Below are 20,555 nucleotides of genomic sequence, written 5' to 3' on the forward strand. Positions count from 1 at the left end.
AAGACAATCTGTTGACATGCTATCAAAGCACTTCACTGTAAAAACATGACAAGGTAGATAATTTCAAAATACCTCTCAACAGAGAAAATCTGAGGCAGGCTCAAGATAGTACTCTCATTTCAAAAGTAATCAAATATTTAAGTTAAAGCCAGTGTATAGTGGTTAAAGAAGAAAAAAAAATGAGGTATGGGTTCATACCAGGCAACATAAACAGACCTAACCAATGACCAGAATGGAAAAGTAGCAAAACAGAAGACTACACACTTTTAGATATTTAAGAGTCATGCATGATCCAAAAGGACATGAAATAAGGTAAAGAACTAAGGGCACACAGACATCAAATTCTGAAGAGGACCCAGAAAGAATGATATGGGACAATTAAAAAATAATTAAATCAAAAGAACAATGTAGATATTTTTACTTCTTTTCGTTAAAAATATTAAAACTGTATTTTTTGAAGCAAATATTGGGCCAGGTGCAATTGTCCATCCCTGTAATCACAGTGCTTTGGGAGGCTGAGATGGGAGGACTGCTTAGTTCAGGAGTTTGAGAGTATCTTGGGTAACATAGTGAGACCTCAACTCTGTGAAAAATTAGCCAGGCGTGGTGGCACGTACCTGTAGTCTACACATCTACAGATGTGTACACATCTATAACCATCTGGTCTTTGATAAACCTGACAGAAACAAGCAATGGGGAAAGGATTCCCTATTTAATCAATGTTTTTTGGACAAACATGCAAGAATACACAGATGCAAAACAATGCTATTCTCATATGAATGGGTTTGGTGGAAAGGCAAAAAGGAATAGTCTTAAGAGTATAAGCTTTGAGGGTGGTGGGGGGCAAGGGGAGGGACAGCATTAGGAGAAATACCTAATGTAGATGATGGGTTGATGCGTGCAGCAAACTACCACGGCACATGTATACCTATGTAACAAACTTGCACGTTCTGCACATGTATCCCAGAACTTAAAGTATAATTTTAAAAAAGAGGGGAAAAATTAATTTTAATTACTGAACTAATTACTTTTCTGAAAAGCGTTAGGTTTACTTCTTCTTTGATTAAACAGATTGGACAACCTAGGTAAAATAGAAGAAAGACAGGAGGTTTGCCTGTCCGAGACAGTCTTGCTTTACATCAGTTGTCTTGAAATAAGTGCTAGAGTCCTTTCACTCTTAAAAGTATTCCAGTTTGAAAGATGACAAAGTATATGAACACCTCACCTCTAATGCTCTTTTTAAATTTAATTTTATTTTGAGACAGCGTCTCGCTTTGTCACCCAGGCTGGAGTGCACTGGTATGACCATAGCTCACTGCAGCCTCAAATTCTTGGGCTCAAGCAATCCTCCAACCTTAAGTCTCTTGAGTAGCTAGGACAGCAGGTGTGTGCCAGGATGCCTAATTTTTAAATTTTTGGTAGAGACAAGGTCTTGTTCTGCTGCCCAGGCTAGCCTCGTATTATTGGCCTCAAGAGGTCCTTCTGCCTTATTCTCTCAAAGCACTGGGATGACAAGCATGACCCACTGCACCTTGTCTTCCCTTTTTAAACTAAAGCAATAACTATCAGTTAGGTACCCAATATGTAGAAGGCCAAGAATTGAAGGGGATACAAAGAAATGTAAGAAATGGTATGTGTCCTCAAAGTGCTTAGACCTTACTTGGAGAGACTGAATAAACATTTTATGTTAAACAATACAAAATTTAAATAACTTTAAAAATACAAATAAAAGAAGTATTACAAGATGGCATGGTTATCTGGTAAATGAATAGTGTAATAATTGGTATGATGGGGTTTCACAAGTGATGGAGATCATTTTGTATTAACAATAACACTACAGCACTCACCCCATTTATTGAGTGACTTACATGTGCCAGAATGGTTTAGAGTACATTACATGCATATTAGGAACCCTCACAATTCTCTTATAAGGTGTATTATTGAAAGGGATGAGAATTTTACTGATGAGAAATATAAATACAGAGGGCTACGTACAGTAGCTCATGCCTGTGATCCCAGCATTTTGGGACGCTGAGGCGGGAGGATCATCCAAGGTCAGGAGTTCAAGACCAGTCCGGCCAACATGGTGAAACCCTGACTCTACTAAAAGTGAAAAAATTAGCCGAGCGTAGAGGTGGGCGCCTGTAATCCCACATACTCAGGAGGCTGAGGCAGGAGAAACGCTTGAACCCAAGAGGCAATGAGCCGAGATTGAGCCACTGCATTCCAGCCTGGGTGACAGAGTGAGATTCTATCTCAAAAAAAAAAAAAAAAAAAAAAATAGTACTTACAGAGGTTAAATAACACGTACAAGGTCATGTAGCTAGTAAGCAGCAGAGCTGGGATTTAAGCCTGGGTTCTTTCTCTAATTCCAAAGCCATCACCTTTTTATTGCTCTCATCTTCACGTAAAAAGGTGGTTCTAACTCGGGGCAATTTTGCTCCTCAGGGAATATTTGGGGATACCTAGAGACTTTTCTATTTGTCATAAATGAACGAGTGAAGGTAAGGGCTAGTGGGTAGAGGCCAGGAATTCCACTAAACATCCTACAATTCCCAAAACAGTCCCTTTGACCAAAGAACTGCCTGACCCAAAAGTCAACAGTACTAAGGAGATGCTCACTAAACAAAGACTTTACAAAAAACCTATTAAAGGTAGGACTAGCTCAGTCTTGAAGCACTGGTAGGATCAGGATAGGCTGGGGGTGCGGGATAAGGGTGAATTCTAAATAAGGGAAAAAACACACAGCACAAGATAGATGCAAAAGACAGCAAATAAGCCAATTAGGAAAACCGAAGGAAAGCAATTTGAAGGGGAAGTGGGAACAAGACTGAAAAGTTGAAATAATCATTTTGAAAAACTAAGGAGCCTGGCCTAGATTCAATAAAGACTCTGAACAGGGAAGAGACATGAACAACATAATATATCAAGAATAATCAATATAATCAGAAAACCAGGGCAAAGAGACTAGTAAGAATGATACTGCAATACTTAAATGCTAAGATATCCTAGAGTTTGTGCTTTTGTGTGGTGGTAGTGAGAAAGAAGGAAGAAACCATAGGCATATACACTATTATGTACCATAAATTTTTGTGGTTTTTGGTCTCAAATGATTATTCTCATTACCATTCTTACCTGTAATGCACTGAAACTGTCCATCTTCTCTTCTTATTGTAAATGCTTCCCCCGGATTAACTTGTACCAGAATAACCTTAAAAATGAGGGAAAGAAGTATTAATCAAAACAAAAAAAAAAGCAAATCAGAATATAAAAATAGTAACAGAGCAGATGTGAGCTATTTAACCTTATGAAACTGGGAAGGAAAATGGGGATTACATGTTCATGATGTGGGTTTGCTAAAAAAATATTTTCTCACTTTTCTGGAGGTTAGATTTAAGCCAAAAGTCAAGGGAATAAAAAAACAAAGTGACACACTTTCATTGGAAAGAAAAGTCAACAAATTTCACTCTGAAACAAAGACGGAGTCAAACCACAGAATATTTAGATCATCTAAGCAAGTTTACCAGTTGCTAAGTATCATGAGCCACTATGCCTGGCCTACAATTTATTACATCTTTACCCATTTCATCATGTCTGTTATAAGCCACTCCAGTCTAGCCAAACATACCTTCCTGCCTCTACACTTTTGCCCATAAAGTCGTCACTGAGGTAATTAAAAAATAGTGACGTTTTTTGGATAAACATGCAAGAATACACAGATGTAAAATAATGCTATTCTCATATGAATGGGTTTGGTGGAAAGGCAAAAAGGAATAGTCATTAAGAATATAAGCTTTGAGGATGGTGGGGGGCAATGGGAGGGACAGCATTAGGAGAAATACCTAATGTAGATGATGGGTTGATGGGTGCAGCAAACTACCATGGCACATGTATACCTAGGTAACAAACTTGCATGTTCTGCACATGTATCCCAGAACTTAGAGTATATATTTTTAAAAAGTTAAAAAAAAAGAATATAAGCTTTGAAGCAGCTCTGATCTTGGCTTTCAATCTGCTTCACCACTTAAGAGCTACTTAAGTCTTTGTTGCCTAGTCTGAAAACTGAGATCTATAATGATTATATGGCAGGGCTGTTGAAGGATTAACAGATAACATATATGTAAAGCACATACACAGTGCGCAGATACAGTGTGTACATACACAGTAAGCAGCAATAAGTGAAGCCTATTAAATATTTCTTCAATAAGTGTTTCTTGGGCATCATAAATGTCAGATACTCTTCAGATTATCTAATAATAAACTAAATGCATGAGACATCTACTCTAGAGAACTCAGAAGAACTAACTACTTTTTTCCAGATTGCCTTGAGAGTTAGTTCAGAAGTCACAAATGAAAAAGTCTATTTTATTTTTTTGTCTCTGACCCAAAATCTTATCTGCTAGGCTTGGCTCCAAATGACTGTTTTAATAACCAAATGAATACAGGTATACAGTATTTTTTCTTAGAATTTTCAAAGGGATTTATAATTTGGCATTTTTCTACTCATCCAACTAGGTCTGCCAATTGAACTAACAGAACTCTGAAAGAACACAGAATCTTGTCACTGAGATACCCAAAACAATATACTGTAGTACTTATTATATACTCAATAAATCTTTGTTGAGTAGGAGAATAGTAACATTCATTTAGCATAAACTTGAATGTTCTTAAGAACGCTATCATACTGGCCAGACAACTTTATATCATGTTTACAAGCTGCTTGGCCTTGTACTCTAATTGCAGTATTTCCTATAAATGTCTGAGAAAATAAAATTTTTTAAGTTATAAAACTGAGATAGTCATGGAAATACACAATGTAAATGAAATACACAGAATAAAAGGTCCCCTCTGCCCCCTCATTCGTTTTCAAGTCCAGAAACCATCATGTTTAATTATAAAACCATTATGTTTATCTTTCCAGAAGCTTATTATGTATGCAGAAATACCTTCCTCCCCTAATAAACACCATTTTCTTTTCTTTTCTTTTTGAGATAGCGTGTTGTTCTTGTTGCCCAGGCTAGAATGCAATGGTGCGCTCTCAGCTCACTGCAACCTCCGCTTCCCACTTCCTGGGTTCAAGTGAGTCTCCTGCTTCAGCATCCCAAGTAGGAGTAGCTGGGACTACAAGCACATGCCACCACACCTGGCTAATTTTTATACACACCATTTTCTTTAAACACAAGATCTTACTAGATATACATATTCAGCAAGAATTTACTGAAATCCAACAATGTAGTATATCTTGTTCTAGGCTGATATAAGTGAACAAGATAGGCAGAACCCATCCCCTTGCAGATGATACATTTTAATGGAAAAGTGGCAATAAACAGATAAATAGGTATGTAACATAAATCGGAAGTGTGGTTACATTGGTGGCCCCAGTGAATCACACCTCTTGGTATTACATATGGCGTGGTCCTGAATACTAACTCTGGGCTTGGCCATGTGACTTGGTTTTCTTAAGCACTTAGATACTGGTGCCTGTGACTCTTGGAAAGTGCCCTGTTGGGTTCTGAGCTATCGTGTAAAGAAGGTCCAGATCCTCTGCTGAAGAGCCCACAAAAATGGGGAGAGCTGCTTGACCAGCCCATTGCAGGCTTACAGCTCCAGTTGACTCTTTAAGTAGGTGAGTGATTCTAGGCAAGACCACTGGAAAGATTGCCCAGTTGAGCTCTGCCCAGAGAGCAGAAATAGAGCAAAGAAATGGTTGTTGATTTGAGGCACTAAGTCTTGCGTTGGTTTGTTACACAACAATAAATAACTTGAATCAGGAATTGAAAAGTATGATGAATTTTTTCACTCAGAAAAGCTTTCCACAGCAGTATACAGACCTACTCATTCGTTATATTGTAAGCAGACGCGGAAGATCTCCACAGGACTATAAGAATTTAATCAATATGAACAGTCAGCTTGCTTCATGGCCTCCTGCCTCACCACCTGTTTTTTCCTGAACCCTATATGTTATGTGGTCATCTAGTTGGTTGGAATCAGCTATTGACAAGACCCCAGCAACTTATACAGATGAACCTAAGTGAACTTTCCACATCACCATGATATAAAGTCTCCACTCCAGGAGGAGCTATAGCTTCATTATCATTACATGCGACCTATGTGCTGCCATAGTGACTGACTTGTGTCGGCACCACTGGGACCCCTCCTCTATATGTGATGACATATCTTCTCCCTTCTCCACTGACCTTCCTGTCACTTTCCCTCAGGAAGACACTGCTTTGAACACTATTCAGTGTTCTCTTTCCTTGTGATAGATAATACAACTTCTATTGATCAAAGCCTGTGTTTTTGTGGATACTTGTTTGTTGCTTGCTAGGTCAACAAACCCCTAGTTATTTTGCGGGGGGATGGGGCAATATTTCTGTATTTGTCAGCAATCTTAACTTCTTTTTCCACAAACTATTAATTAATGTCCTTTACCTGTTTTTCAATTGAGTTGTTTGAATTTGTTCCACTGATTTGCAAGAGCCCTTTGCCATAATAACACAGATATTTTCTCCAGTTTTTCAAATTAAAAAATCTGTTTTGCTACACTAGAGTTTTACATTTTTATGCAGAATTATTATTTTATCGATATGTTTTCCTTTATACCTTCTGGGTTTCATTTTATGCTACTAAGAAAAGAAAAACAGCTCAGAGCAGACTGAGCTATGTAAGGCATGTAAAATTTATCAGGCCCAGAGAGATGTGAGTATGGGACTTCAGTCACATGCTATGCACCCATGCCCAGGGGAAATTGTTTAAAGATACTTTGTTCCTGACTAACTGACTGACCCATTATCTTCATTTTCCTGGAATCTGTGATACAAGGAATAATGCATACCCAATCAATAGCTTATGTTATATTAATGTAATTTCTTGGAAACAATTTAGGAATTGCTTCTCTTCCTTTCAAAACGTACTTGTAACTGCTGCTAATTGGAATCCACATTCAGGGCAACTTGAATTCATCATGTTCCTGGGTTACAATCCTCAATCCTGGCCCAAATAAGCTCTACTTACATCAATTTTGCCTCAGTTTCTTCCTTTTAGGTCAACACTATAAAGGACTTTATATTACAAAATCATTTTTAAAAACATGAGTTTCTTTCCTTTTAAAAACATATTACATCTCTGCTAAATCCAGAAGTTTTATTTGTATAAAAACGAGTTCTGGATTTGGCTTTAATGTTAGAAAACATGAGCTCATTGTCTAAATTGCCAGAATTTTACATCCATTATATTCTCCCACAGTGTTTAGCAATGTAGTAAAGCTATGCAAGAAATGTTTATACTTATCAGATCAAATCCTATCATGTACTAGTTCTACTGTGGAATTCCATAAAATACTAATAATTCCTGTAACAAAATCATTCACTATATAAAGTTGAGAAAAAGAAATAAAACTAAGAAAACCAAACACAGCATATTTAAAACTGATATTAAGTAAAAATGAAGACAAACAGATCTATCTTAAGTTAAAATGTACAGGGAAATAGTAGGAGGTGAACTTTATTCTTTTATATAAAAATTTATTAAATAGGTACTGTGTGGTACACACTCTTGCAGGTACTGTGAACACCAAAAGAAGAAAAATAAATCACAGTCCAAGGCCTTAAGGAGTTACTAGTCTAGGGAGAAAACAGACAGGTACTTAGGCAATTAATTTAAAGTGTAACAAATGTTATAATAGCCAATTAACTTAAAGTGTAACAAGTGTTATAATAGGAATATAAGCAATGCATTATAAGCATCCACTCAACCTAGGATGATCAGGGAAGATTCCTGCAGGAGATGATAAACTACACAGAATTCGGAGGGACAAACAGAAGTTTACAAGATAAAGACAGGAAAAGGAAACTTCAAGGAGAGGCCACACGTAGTGTGTATGGAGGGTGAAAGACAACCTGAACAATCTGAATAAGAGGAAGTAGTGTGGCATAGCTGACAAATAAACTAGTTTGAGAAATGTGATGGGAGAAGATAAAACTGGAAAGATAAACGGGCTGAATCATAAAGATCCTTAACTAGTAGGCTAAGGAGTTCAATTGTTAACTTTCAGACAAGGCTATTAAACAGGAAAGGGTCATATCCAAATTTCATCTTTACTCCAACTTACTTTAAAAAAATTTAAACCTACAGAAAAATTGCAAGCATACCTCAATGAACACCCATGTAACCTTCGCCTAGATTCACCAATTAATATGTTGCCACATTTGCTCACTCTCACTCTTTTTGCTAAATGGTTTTAGAGTACACCTTGGTGGTGTAAGGTTTGATCACTTGGTTAAGATGGTATCTGTCAGACTGTCACTATTGGAAAGGCACAGTTTCCCTTTGATAGTAATAATCAATATGGTGATAATTTCAGGCTTTGTGAATATTCTCATCCCTGGCAAGTCTTCACATTATTTCAGCAATTACCAAATCAGTTATTACTATTGTGACTGTAAAATGGTGACTTAAAAAAAAATTCTAAAAGTATTAGTCAGTATTCTTCTCCAAGAGCCTTCCGTTGGGTGTGGCAGCTCATGCCTGTAATCTCAGCCACCTGGGAGACTGAGGCAGAAGGATCACTTGGGAGGTGTAAGGTCAGGAGTTTGAGACCAGCCTAGGCAACACAACACAACCCTATGAGAGAAAAAGAAAGAAGGGAGGGGAGAGGACAGGAGGGGAGCCAGGCATTGTGGTGCAAGCTTGTAGTCTCAGCTACTTAGGAGGCTGGGGCAGCGGAATTACTTGAGTCCAGGAGTTGGATCATATGGTAATCTTACGTTTAACTTTCTGAAAAACCACCAAACTTTTCTACTGTGGCTGCACCATTTTATGTGCCTAAAAAAATGTATAAGGATTCCACTTGCTCTACATTCTTGCCAGTGTGTTATTCCACTTTTTAATTATGTCTATCCTAGTGGGTATAAAGTATCTTTTGGTTTTGATTTGCATTTCCCTAATGACTAATGAGGTTGAGCATCTTTTCATGTGTTTGCTGGCCACTCCATCTTCTTTGGAGAAAAGTTTTTTTAAGTCATTTGCCCAATTTTGAGTGGACTCACTTTTTCTGAGTAACAGTTATTTATATATTGTGGATACTAGACCCCTAAGAGATACATGATTCAAAATAGTTTCTATCAGCCAGTGTGGTAGCTCATGCCTGTAATTCCAGCACTTTGGGAGGCCGAGGTGGGAGGATCACTTGAGGTCAGGAGTTTGAGACCAGCCTGGCCAACATGGTGAAACCCTGTCTCTACTAAAAATACAAAAATTAGCAAGGCATGGTGGCAGGTACCTGTAATCCCAGCTGCTCAGGAGGCTGAGGCAGAAGAATCACTTGAACCCAGGAGGCAGAGGTTGTAGTGAGCCATGATCACACCACTGCACCCCAGCCTGAGCAACAAAGCTAGAGCTTCATCTCAAAACAAACAAACAAACAACAAAACGGTTTCTAGCATTCTCTAGACTGTCTTTCACATCTTTGACAATGTTCTTTGATGCATAAAAATTTCCAATTTGTCTTATTTTGGTTTTTGTGCTTTTGGTGTCATATTTAAGAATCCACTGTCAAATCCAAGGTCATGAAGATGTACCCCTATGTTGTCTTCTCAGAATTCTATAGGTTTAGGTTTTATATTTAGGTTGCTGATCCATTTCAGTTAATTTTTTTGTATATGATATAAGGTAGAGGCTCAACTTCATTCTTTTGCATGTGGATATCCAGTTGTCCTGCATCATCATTTCTTGAAGACGATTCTTTTTCCATGGAATCATCTACAGGCACTTGTATCCTAACAAGTATCTATCAGTTTGTGAGTACTTTTTAACTTTCTGACATGACAAATTGTTCTGAGCTCACTTTGTAGCTTACCTTGGGTCCCGTTATGGGGTACAGTATTTAGAAACCGGGAACTGAAAGCTAGGTGCAAATTTCATTTTTGAAAGATGGCTCTCACAGCAGTACTGAAAAAATGAAGAGTGACCATTTCAAAAGCAAAGCTACCAATTACAAGACTATTACTCTGAATGGTATGAAATAAGTATTAGCTTGAGGAAAAGAGTAAAGCCATAGACAATATACTAAAAGATGACTAGTTAAACTAGTTTGCTAGGGATGACGTAACAAAATACCAGAGGTTAGGTGACTCTGAATGCTACAAATCCAAGATCAAGGTGTCAGCAGGTTTGGTTTCTTCTGGGTACTTTCTCTTTGTCTTATGGAAGACCGTCATCTTGCTGTGTCCTTACCTGAGTGTTTCCCTTGTGCATAAATTACTAGTGTCTCTGCATGTCCAAATTTCCTCTTCTTACAAGGATATTAGTTAGACTGCAATTATGGCCCACCCATATGACCTAATTTTACACCTTAATTACTTCTCTAAAGATCTAATCTCTAAACATAGGCACAGTCTCAGGTACTAGGTGTTAAGAATTCAACATATAAATTTTTGGGGGATACAATTCAGTCCATAGTACTTGTGTTTAGGAAAAATATTATTTTACCAAAATCCTATGTTTCTTTGTATTTTGCAGAGAATGGAGAGAACTCCTTAATCAGAAGGTGTACTAGTTAACTAAAACAAAATGGAATTGACTAGTCACCAGATTTTCAATAAGCAGTTCTAATTCTTAAACCCAAGATACCATATATGCTTAGTTTGATATTGGTTAAGAACAAAAATTCTATTTAAAATCCTATTATTAGTATATTAAATAAAGTAGAAACTAATCCATTAAAAATATGTTAGAACATGTTAGTGTGCTTTTGGGGAACTTCTATTAATGGCAACATGAATATTGGATATCCTAAAAATCATCCCTCACAAGACAACCAAAAATGCAAGGTATAAGATAACAAACTTATAAATTAAGAAAAAAAAAAAAAAAGAGCTAAGAACAAAGAGGAAATGAAAAATCTGAGCAGCAAGTAGAAGTTGAGAGTTTATCTCGCATACGAGGGGTGGCTGATGGCTTTGGTAACTAAATTGACGCGTTTTTGAAACCTGTTAAGAAATAGGAGATAAAGCCAGTAGTTCAAAACAAAGCAGTGAGTTTACATTAATATGTTCTGTGTAAACCCAGCTCCCCTAAAGACTACATACTCAGTAAAAGAATAATTAGAACCTTTCTACCTTCAGCAAAACATAAGAAAACACCTATGCCATACCGTGGGCAAAAGTCTCTTCCAGGAATTCAAGATCACTGATTTACCTTCGAATGAATCTGGGGACTAAATCTATATTAGCTACATAATCTAGAAACCCCTAGATATAAATTAACCCCCATGTTAGTTTCTGGTTCATCAAGCCTGAGTACTTGGAAAAAACCAAGACAAATGTCTTTGAAAATACATCCATAAACCAAGTTATTGAGAATTCCTACACAAAGAGATCACATGATGATGAATACATGTGATCCAAAATACAAATCATGAAGAATTAGTCCACTGTAAATCAATAAAAGACAAAACAAACTGTAGGTTCTGACCTCCTGAAATCAGATAACAAGGTTTTAGGAGAGACAACATTAAAATGTTTAAATATCTGAAGACATAAAAAAAATTTTAAATAATGAAGTATAAAAAGATGGCAGATATAAGAACAATAAGAACTGCTTGATATTTGAAAATGTGGTCACTGATGCTAAAAGACACAAAACAATGAAACAGTTAAACAGTATATTGAATCCTAATAGAAAATAGGTGAACTGGAAAAACAAAATATGTAAAATACAGAAAGGAAGTTGAAATATAGGAGATAAAATGAGAAAGTCAAAAATACATTTCAATAGGAGTTGCAGGAGAAGAACAGAGAATAAGGAAAATACACTTAAAGACAAAGTAGCCAAGAATTTTTCCACAGTGACTAGTGATATAAATTCTAAAAATCAGGAAGCACAAGCCTTTAGATGAATAATGAAATCAAAATCCACTCCTAGACATACTATAGTACAACACCCAAAACAAAGTGATCTTAAAAGCTTCCAGGCAAAGCACAGTGGCTCACACCTGTAATCCCAGCACTTTGGGAGACTGAGGCAGATGGATTACCTGAGGTAGGAAGTTCAAGACCACCCTGACCAACATGGAGAAGGCCTGTCTCTACTAAAAATATAAAATTAGCCAGTGTGGTGTTGCATGCCTGTAATCCCAGTTACTCAGGAGGCTGAGGCAGGAGAATTGCTTGAACCCAGGAGGCAGAGACTGCAGTGAGCCGAGATCGCACCAATTGTACTCCAGCCTGGGTAAGAAGGGCAAAACTCTGTCTCAAAAAAAAAAAAAAAAAAAGCTCCCGGACAGAAAAAATACATGTTACTTATAAAGAAATAACAATTAGAACAGCAAATTTCTGGTCAGGTGTGGTGGCTCATGCTTGTAATCTTAGCACTTTGGAAGGCTGAGGCAGGAGGATTGCTTCAGCCCAGGAGTTTTTTCTTTGTAGAGTCTCCCATCTCTACAAAGAAATAAAATTAGCTGGGTGTATTGTATTCCCAGCTACTTGGGAGGCTGAGGCAAGAGGATTCCTTGAGCCCAGGAAGCCAAGGCTGCAGTGAGTCACGATCATGCCACTGCACTCCAGCCTGGGCAACAGAGTGAGACTCTGTCTCTAAAAAAGAAAAAAGAAAAGAAGAACAGCAAGTTTCTCAACTGCAACAGTGAAATACAATGTGCTAGTATATTCAGAGTTTTAAGAAAACTATCAACCTAGGAAGATCATATTAAATTGGAAATTAATCATATTTCCAAACTGTAATTCAAAAAGAAAATGAAATAAAGATATCTCAGATAAAAATTAAGATGTTTAGCACTAAAAGACCCTCACCTCAAATGAAGTAGAAAAAGAAAAAAATCTAGGACAGAAAAGCAGAGTGAATAGAAAAAATAAAACTAGAAATAAATCCACATATTGATATAAAATATAAATAGGGTCCCTGGGAAGCAGGACCTCCAAGGGGCTCAGCATTGAGCCTGGGTAGCTGCCCTTCCACCTGAAGCAGGGCTTGAGCTACTCTCCACCCATAAGTAGATGCTGCTATGGAAAAATAAGGCTACCTTGACCATGTCTATGTTGTATATACATCATAAAGATGTGAGTCCATCTTTGCCTTCATGTCTTCCTGGGCTTTTATTGTTCTTCCTCCCAGCCTGCCCATTCCATCTGGGGATAAGAAAGGTGAGAGGACAGAAACATGCACTATGAGAACATGTACCCAAGGTTGTTTGGTCATAGGCTGGAGCAGGGACATGCATGCTCAGTATGGCTCAATACTGATTACAAGATTATGCTGAATGAAGTTTAACGTACTCTGTGCAATATGTAGGGTGGTAGTGGGTCTGACAAGAATAGTCCTGAATATATCTTCTACCTCTGAAGTCTCCTTTCAGGAATCTGGCGTTAACCATTACATGCTTTTTAATGGAGGTGAATTATACTTTAATATACACTGCAGATGAACTATTAAAGTTTATAATGTCAAAACTTTCTTAGACAAAGGCATTTTTGTGTTAATCAACAATAAAATTTTAAGTGTCCTACCTGACTAAGGACCCTCTTTTAGGCCAAGGGGACCCAACTAAACCTGAAAAACTAGTTCAAACCATGCCAGGCTGGGAAAGGAGTGACTAGACATACCTCATTATACTCTCCTCCCTTTGGAGTTCAGGCACACAACTGACCAGGATTAACATTAAAATAGAGATCCTAAGACTGACAGAACAGACTCTTTGCAGAAGTAAGATATCAAATTCCAACCTGACTCTAGTATAGCATCACATGACAGAGAACAGAGCCCTGAAAGTAACCAAAGTCTCAAAGTATATTTCTTTGACATATTTTGCAATGCCCTGCAAAGCTGTCTGTTGTGGGGGTAATTTACATTCTATAGAATATTCTTCCCCTTCCAGGACTTTTTCTGACTCTGAAAAGACTGGTTGAGGGTCTAGCACCTATTAAGGGTCTGAACAGGGAATATCTGCCATCTGTTGCCACTGGGCATAGCTATGTATGAGACGTCACCTACATAATAAGAATGTTGGTCTCCACAACCCCTTATCTTAACCCAGACACTCCTTTCTATTGATTCCAGGTCTTATTATAACTCTTTCAACCAATAAGAAAATATTTGAATCCACCTATGACTATAAGCCACCCGCCAACACTCCTTGAGTTACTCCACCTTTCTAGGCCAAACCAATGTATGCTTCACATGTACTGGCTGATGTCTTATGTCTCCCTGAAACATATCAAACCATGCTATAACCAAACCACCTTGGGCACTTGTTCACAGGACATCCTGAGGCTGTCATCAGTCATGATCTGTAAATGAGATAAACTTCTAAACTGATTGAGACCTGTCTCAGGATTAAGATGACAGATAGGAGGTAGTACTAGCTTGCAGCTCCCACTCAGACAGAGCAACATGCGGAGACTCACGTTATAAACTTTTGCTCCAAGAACGAACACAGGAACATACCAAGAAAGCCAAGAGAATCCACAGACCCTCTGAAGGAACTGTATCACCACTGCAGGCTCCCTGAGATGCCAAAAAACTGTGAGTCTGCTTGCTTTCACTATGGGGAGGCTTGTGATCTGGGGCAAGTACTCAGCCCTAGTCAGCAGTGCCTGGAAATAGACTTGGTGCTGTTGGCGGGTTACAATTAGAGTGGGACTGGTCCTTCAGGACTGTGGCTGAGCAGGAGCAGGGTAAGGCCTGAGAGTGCCAGCTTTCCCCCACTTCCCTGGTGACCTGTATGACTTAGAAGAGGCAGCCCTAAAACCCATGGAAATATAACTCCATTGGACTGGGAACCACATCCCTATCCCCACAGCAGCCACAGCAAGCCCCGCCCAAGGAGAGGCTGAGTTCAGACATGCCTATCCCTGCTTCCACCTGGCAGTCTTTCTCTACCTGCCCTGGTAACTGAAGACAAAGGTCATAATCTCTTGGGAGCTCTATGGCCCTGCCCACTGCCTGAGAAACCTGAATACTTAACCAGTTGTCAGAAGGGCAAGTTTGCATCCTCCCTATAGCACCACAGTTGATGCACTCTTGGAAGTGTCACCTCCTGGCTGTAGGCCAACCAACACAAAACCAGCACATGAAACAAAAACACAACAAAGGACCCTCGGAGTCCACTTTACTTCCCTGCTACCTCCACTGGAGAAGGTGCTGGTATCCATGGTTGCAAGACCTGAAGATGGATCACATCATAGGACGCTTTGCAGACACTCCCCAGTACCAGTCTGGAGCCCAGTAGCTCCACTGGGTGGCTAGACCCAGAAAATCAAAAATAATTACTATTGTTCAGCTCTCAGGAAGCCCCATTCCTAGGAGAATGAGGAGAATACCATATCAAAGGGACCGCCCCATGGGACAAAAGAATCTGAACAGCAGCCCTTAAATCCAATCTTTCCTCTGACATAGTCTACCCAAATAAGAAGGAACCAGAAAAACAATTCGGGTAACATGACAAAACAAGATTCTTTAACACCCTTCAAAAAATCATACCAGCTCACCAGCAATGGATCCAAACCAAGACAAAAATCTCTGAATTGCCAGAAAAAGAATTCAGAAGGTAGATTATTAAGCCCATGGAACTAGAAAAACAAGAACAAACCCAGCAGAAGAAAAGAAATAATGAACATCAGAGTGGAATGAAATCAAAAAAATATATACAAAACATAAATGAAACAAAAAGCTAGTTCTTTGAAAAGATAAATAAAACTGGTAGACTATTAGCAAGATCAACCAAGAAAAGAAGAGAGAAGGTCAGGTATGGTGGCTCTCGCCTGTAATCCCAGCACTTCAGAAGGCCAAGGTGGGCAGAGCACCTGAGTTCAGGAGTTCATGACCAGCTTGGCCAACATGGTGAAACCCCATCTCTACTAAAAACACAAAAATTTGCCAGGCATGGTGGCACATGCCTTTAAAGACAGGGCTCAGAAGGCTGAGGCAGAAGAATTGCTTGAACCCAGGAGGCGGAGGTTGCAGTAAGCCGAGATCATGCCACTCTACTCCAGCCTGGGCAACAAAGGGAGACTCCATATCAAAAGNAAAAAAAAAAAAAAAAAAAAAAAAAAGAAAGAAAGAAAAGAAGAGAGAAGATCTAAATAAGCTAAATTAGAAACAAAATGGGAGCTATAATTATTGATACCACAGACATACAAAAGATTATTCAAGGCTACTATGAACACCTTTATGTGTATAAATTAGAGGAGATGGATTTTGGAATTTCTGGAAATATACAACCTCCTAGATTAAACCAGGAAGATGAAGAACCTCTGAACAGACCAATAACAGGCAGAGAGGCTGAATTGGTAATAAAAAAAGATTACCAACAAAAAAAAAAAGGCTAGGACCAGATGGATTCACAGCTGAATTCTATCAGACATTCAAAGAAGAATTGGTACCAATCCTATTGACACTACTCCAAAAGAAAGAGAAACTGGAAATCCTCCCAAAATCATTCTATGAAGTCAGTATCTCCCTAATATCAAAACCAGCAAAGGACAAAACAAACAAACAAAAAAACTACAGACCAATATCCCTGATGAACACAGATGCAAAAATCCTCAACAAAATAATAGCTAACCAAATTCAACAGCATGTTAAAAAGGTAGTCCACCATGATGAACTGGGTGTCATATCAGGGATGCAGGGATGGTTTAATATATGTAAGTCAATAAATGTGATACATCACATAAACATAATTAAAAACAAAAATCACATGATCATAGCTCAATAGACACAAAAAAAAGCATTTGAAAAAATCCAGCATCCCTTTATAATTAAGACAGCAAAATCAGCATAGAGGGGACATACCTTAAGGTAATAAAAGCCATCTATGACAAACCAACAGCCAACATTATACTGAGCAGGAAAAACTTCAAAGCATTCCCCCTGAGAACTGGAACGAGACAAGAATGCCCACTTTTACTTTTATTCAACATAGTACTAAATCCTAGCCAGAGCAATCAGACAAGATAAAGAAATAAAGGGCATCCAAATTGTGAAGAGGAAATCAAACTGTTGTTGTTTGCTGATATGATCATATACCTAGAAAACTCTAAAGACTCATCCAAAAGCTCCTAGAACTGGTAAATAAACTCAGCAAAATTTCAGGATACAAAATAAGTACACACAGATGAGTAGGTCTGTTATACATCAACAGCAACCAAACAGAGAATCAAATCAAGAACTCAACTTCTTTCACAATAGCTGCAAAAAAAACCCCCAAAAAACTTAGGAGTATACTCAACCAAGGAGGTAAAAGACCTCTATAAGAAAACCTACAAAACACTGCTAAATAAATTATAGATGACACAAACAAATGGAAACACATCCCATGCTCATGAATTAATGTTAATTAATATTAATATTGGGTAGAATATTGGGTAGAAATTAATATTGTGAAAATGATCATACTGCCAATAGCAATCTACAAATTCAATGCAATTCCCATCAAAATATCACCATCACTCTTCATAGAACTTAAAAAAAAATCCTAACATTCACATGGAACCAAAAGAGAGCCTGCATAGCCAAAGCAAGGCTATATGAAAAGAACAAATCTGGAAACATCATATTATCCAACTTTAAGCTATACTATCAGGTCACAGAAACAGCATGGTACTGGTATAAAAACAGTGACATAGACCACGGGAGTAGAATAGAAAACTCAGAAATAAAGCCAAATACTTCCAGCCAACTGATCTTCGACAAGCAAAGAAAAACATAAAGTGGGGAAAGGACACCCTACTCAACAAATGGTGTTGGAAAAATTGGCAAGCTACATGTAGAAGAATGGAACTGGATCCTCATCTCTTACTTTATACAGAAATCAACTGAAGATAAATCAAAGAGTTAAATCTAAGACTTGAAACCATAAACTTCTAGCAGATAACACTGAGGAAAAACCCTTCTAGACACTGGCTTAAGCCAAGACTTCATGACCAAGAACCCAAAAGCAAATGCAACAAAAACAAAGGCTAATAGATGGGACTTAATTAAACTAAAAAGCTTTTGCACAGCAAAAGGAGTAATCAGCAGAGTTAACAGACGACCCACAAAGTGGGAGAAAATCTTCACAATCTACACATCTGACAAAGGACTAATATCCAGAATCTACAAAGAACTCAAACAAATCAGCAAGAAAAAAACAATCCCATAAACAAAAGTGGGCTAAGGATATGAATAGACAATTCTCGAAGATATACAAATGGCCAAGAAGCCTATGGAAAAATGCTCAACATCACTAATGATCAAAGAAATGCAAATCAAAACCACAATGTAATACCAAGTGACTCCTGCAAGAATGGCCATAATAAAAAATTAAAAAAAAAAAATAGATGCTAGCACAGGTGTGGTGAAAAGGGAACACTTTTATGCTGTTGGTTGGAATGTAAACTAGTACTACCACTATAGTATGGAAAACAGTGTAGAGATTCCTTCAAGAACTAAAAGTAAATCTGCTGTTTGATCTTCCAACTCCACTAGATATCTACTCAGAGAAAAGTAAGTCATTATATGAAAAAGATACCTGCACACACACATTTATAGCAGTACAATTTGCAATTGCAAAAATATGTAACCAGCCCAAATGTCTATCAATCAACAGGTGGTTAAAGAAAATGTGGTATATATAATACCATGGAATACTACACAGCCATAAAAAAAATTAAATAATGGCATTTGCAGCAACATGGATTGGAATTGGAGACTATTATTCTAAGTGAAGTAACTCAGGAATGGAAAACCAAATGTATGTTCAGTTTAAGGCATAAGAACAATACATTAGATTTTGGGGACTCAGGAGAATGGGTGAGAGGAGGTGAGGGATAAAAGACTACGCATTGGGTACAGTATATACTGCTCAGGTGTATACTGCACCCAAATCTCAGAAATCACCACTAAAGAACATATTCATGTAACCAAAAGCACCTGTTTCCCAAAAACCTACTGAAATAAAAAAAAAATTCAACACATTTTTTAAGAGAGACTTGTCTCAGATACTTTTTGTTTTCATTCCACAAAGGTGGAAGACTGGGTAGATTCATCATGTGATGATTTTTCAAAGAACAGAGAGAACACTATTATTACTACATCATTAGGTGTGAATCACTCAAATCATACAAGAAAAGCTAGAAAGTAACAGATTTCCACATAGAAAAAAAGTTATCTTCCTTAGAACAGATTTATACTCTGAAAAATTTAAAAGAATATCTATCTGAAAACGAACAATGGATAAATAAAAACCAGAAACTCTGCATGAATTTGATGTGCATAAGAAGATAACTGAAGTTGAAACCTGGATAAAAGTTCAAGTCTTAGAAAGGCAACCCAAACAGGGTATAACTATTTTATTCATAACAAGTCCTCCTGGATGTGGAAAAACAATTACTATAAAAATACCATCAAAGAAGCATGGTATTCAAGTACAAGAGCAGATTAATCCAGTTTTAAGAGACTTCCAAAAAGACTGTCTCAAGATGTTTAATCCTGAATCAAGCTGACTTATATTTCCCTATCAGTCTTAGATCACAGTTTGCAGAGTTGCTACTAAGGGCAACAAAGTACTGCAAGCTACAAATGCTTGGAGATGATCTGAGAAACGATAAAAACATAATTTTGGCTGATGATTTACCTAACCAGTTCTGTTGAGATTCTCATACTTTACATGAAGTTCTAAGGAAGTATATGCAGACTGGCCGATGTCCTCTTACATTTATAATCTCTGACAGTCTCAACAGAAATAACCAAAGGTTGCTATTTCCCAGAGTAACTGAAGAGTGTTCTATCTCAAATATTAGCTCCAACCCTGTGGCAACAATTATGATGAAATTTCTTAATTAAATACTGACTTTAGATGGTAACAAGAATGAAGGAAAAAGTATTGTCCCCGATAAAACTTCTCTAGAATTGCTCTGTCAAGTATGTTCTGGCGATATCTAAAGTGTAATAAACAACCTCCAGTTTTGTCCTGCAAAAGAAAAGAACAATTTATTTGCCAATGAAAAAAAAGTACTGTCATTAAAATCAGATGCTGTGCTACCAAAATCAAAACAAAGAAAATATCCTGACAGGGTTTTTGAAAATCGAGAAGTCCAAGCTATTGGTGGCAAAGTTGTTTCTCTGTTTCTCTTCAGAGCTTTGGGAAAAACTCTGTATTGTAAAAACAGCATCCTTAACAGAACTAGACTCACCTTGGTTGCCTTCTCATTTAACAGAGTATGGTATGAGATATGTTACTTGTTCAATCAGAGTAAGTAGTAGAAATGTCACACATGCCAGGAGGGTTATTTGTTTAATTTATATGTTTAATTTATATCTTCACCAAAATACATAGATTTTTTAAATTAAAGTAGGTATCTTGGCTGGGCGTGGTGGCTCACGCCTGCAATCCAGCACTTCAGGAGGCTAAGGCGGGTAGATCCTTGAGGTCAGGAGTTTGAGACCAGCCTGCCAACATGGTGAAACCCTGTGTCTACTAAAACTACAAAAATTAGCCGGGGATGGTGGTGTGTACCTGTAGTCCCAGCTACTTGGGAGGCTGAGGCAGGAGAACTGCTTGA

The 20,555-nt window shown here is 37.7% G+C and overlaps 1 protein-coding gene and 1 pseudogene across 3 annotated transcripts in view; one reads left to right on the forward strand and one right to left on the reverse strand.

The window, feature by feature from the left end:
• FNDC3A (fibronectin type III domain containing 3A) overlaps window positions 1–20,555 on the reverse strand; it is a 197,212-nt gene that overhangs the window by 120,215 nt on the left and 56,442 nt on the right. For all 3 annotated transcript variants that reach the window (XM_017535917.2, XM_017535918.2, XM_017535919.2), the window contains one exon: window positions 3,136–3,211. In XM_017535917.2, the coding sequence (XP_017391406.1) occupies window positions 3,136–3,211 (76 nt within the window). The remainder of the gene's footprint in view (window positions 1–3,135; window positions 3,212–20,555) is intronic.
• The window catches only part of LOC108309479, a 9,080-nt pseudogene continuing 1,618 nt past the window's right edge, over window positions 13,094–20,555 (forward strand).

Source organism: Cebus imitator, unplaced genomic scaffold (genome assembly GCF_001604975.1).
Source record: "Cebus imitator isolate Cc_AM_T3 unplaced genomic scaffold, Cebus_imitator-1.0 Scaffold94, whole genome shotgun sequence".
NCBI classification, from domain to species: domain Eukaryota; kingdom Metazoa; phylum Chordata; class Mammalia; order Primates; family Cebidae; genus Cebus; species Cebus imitator.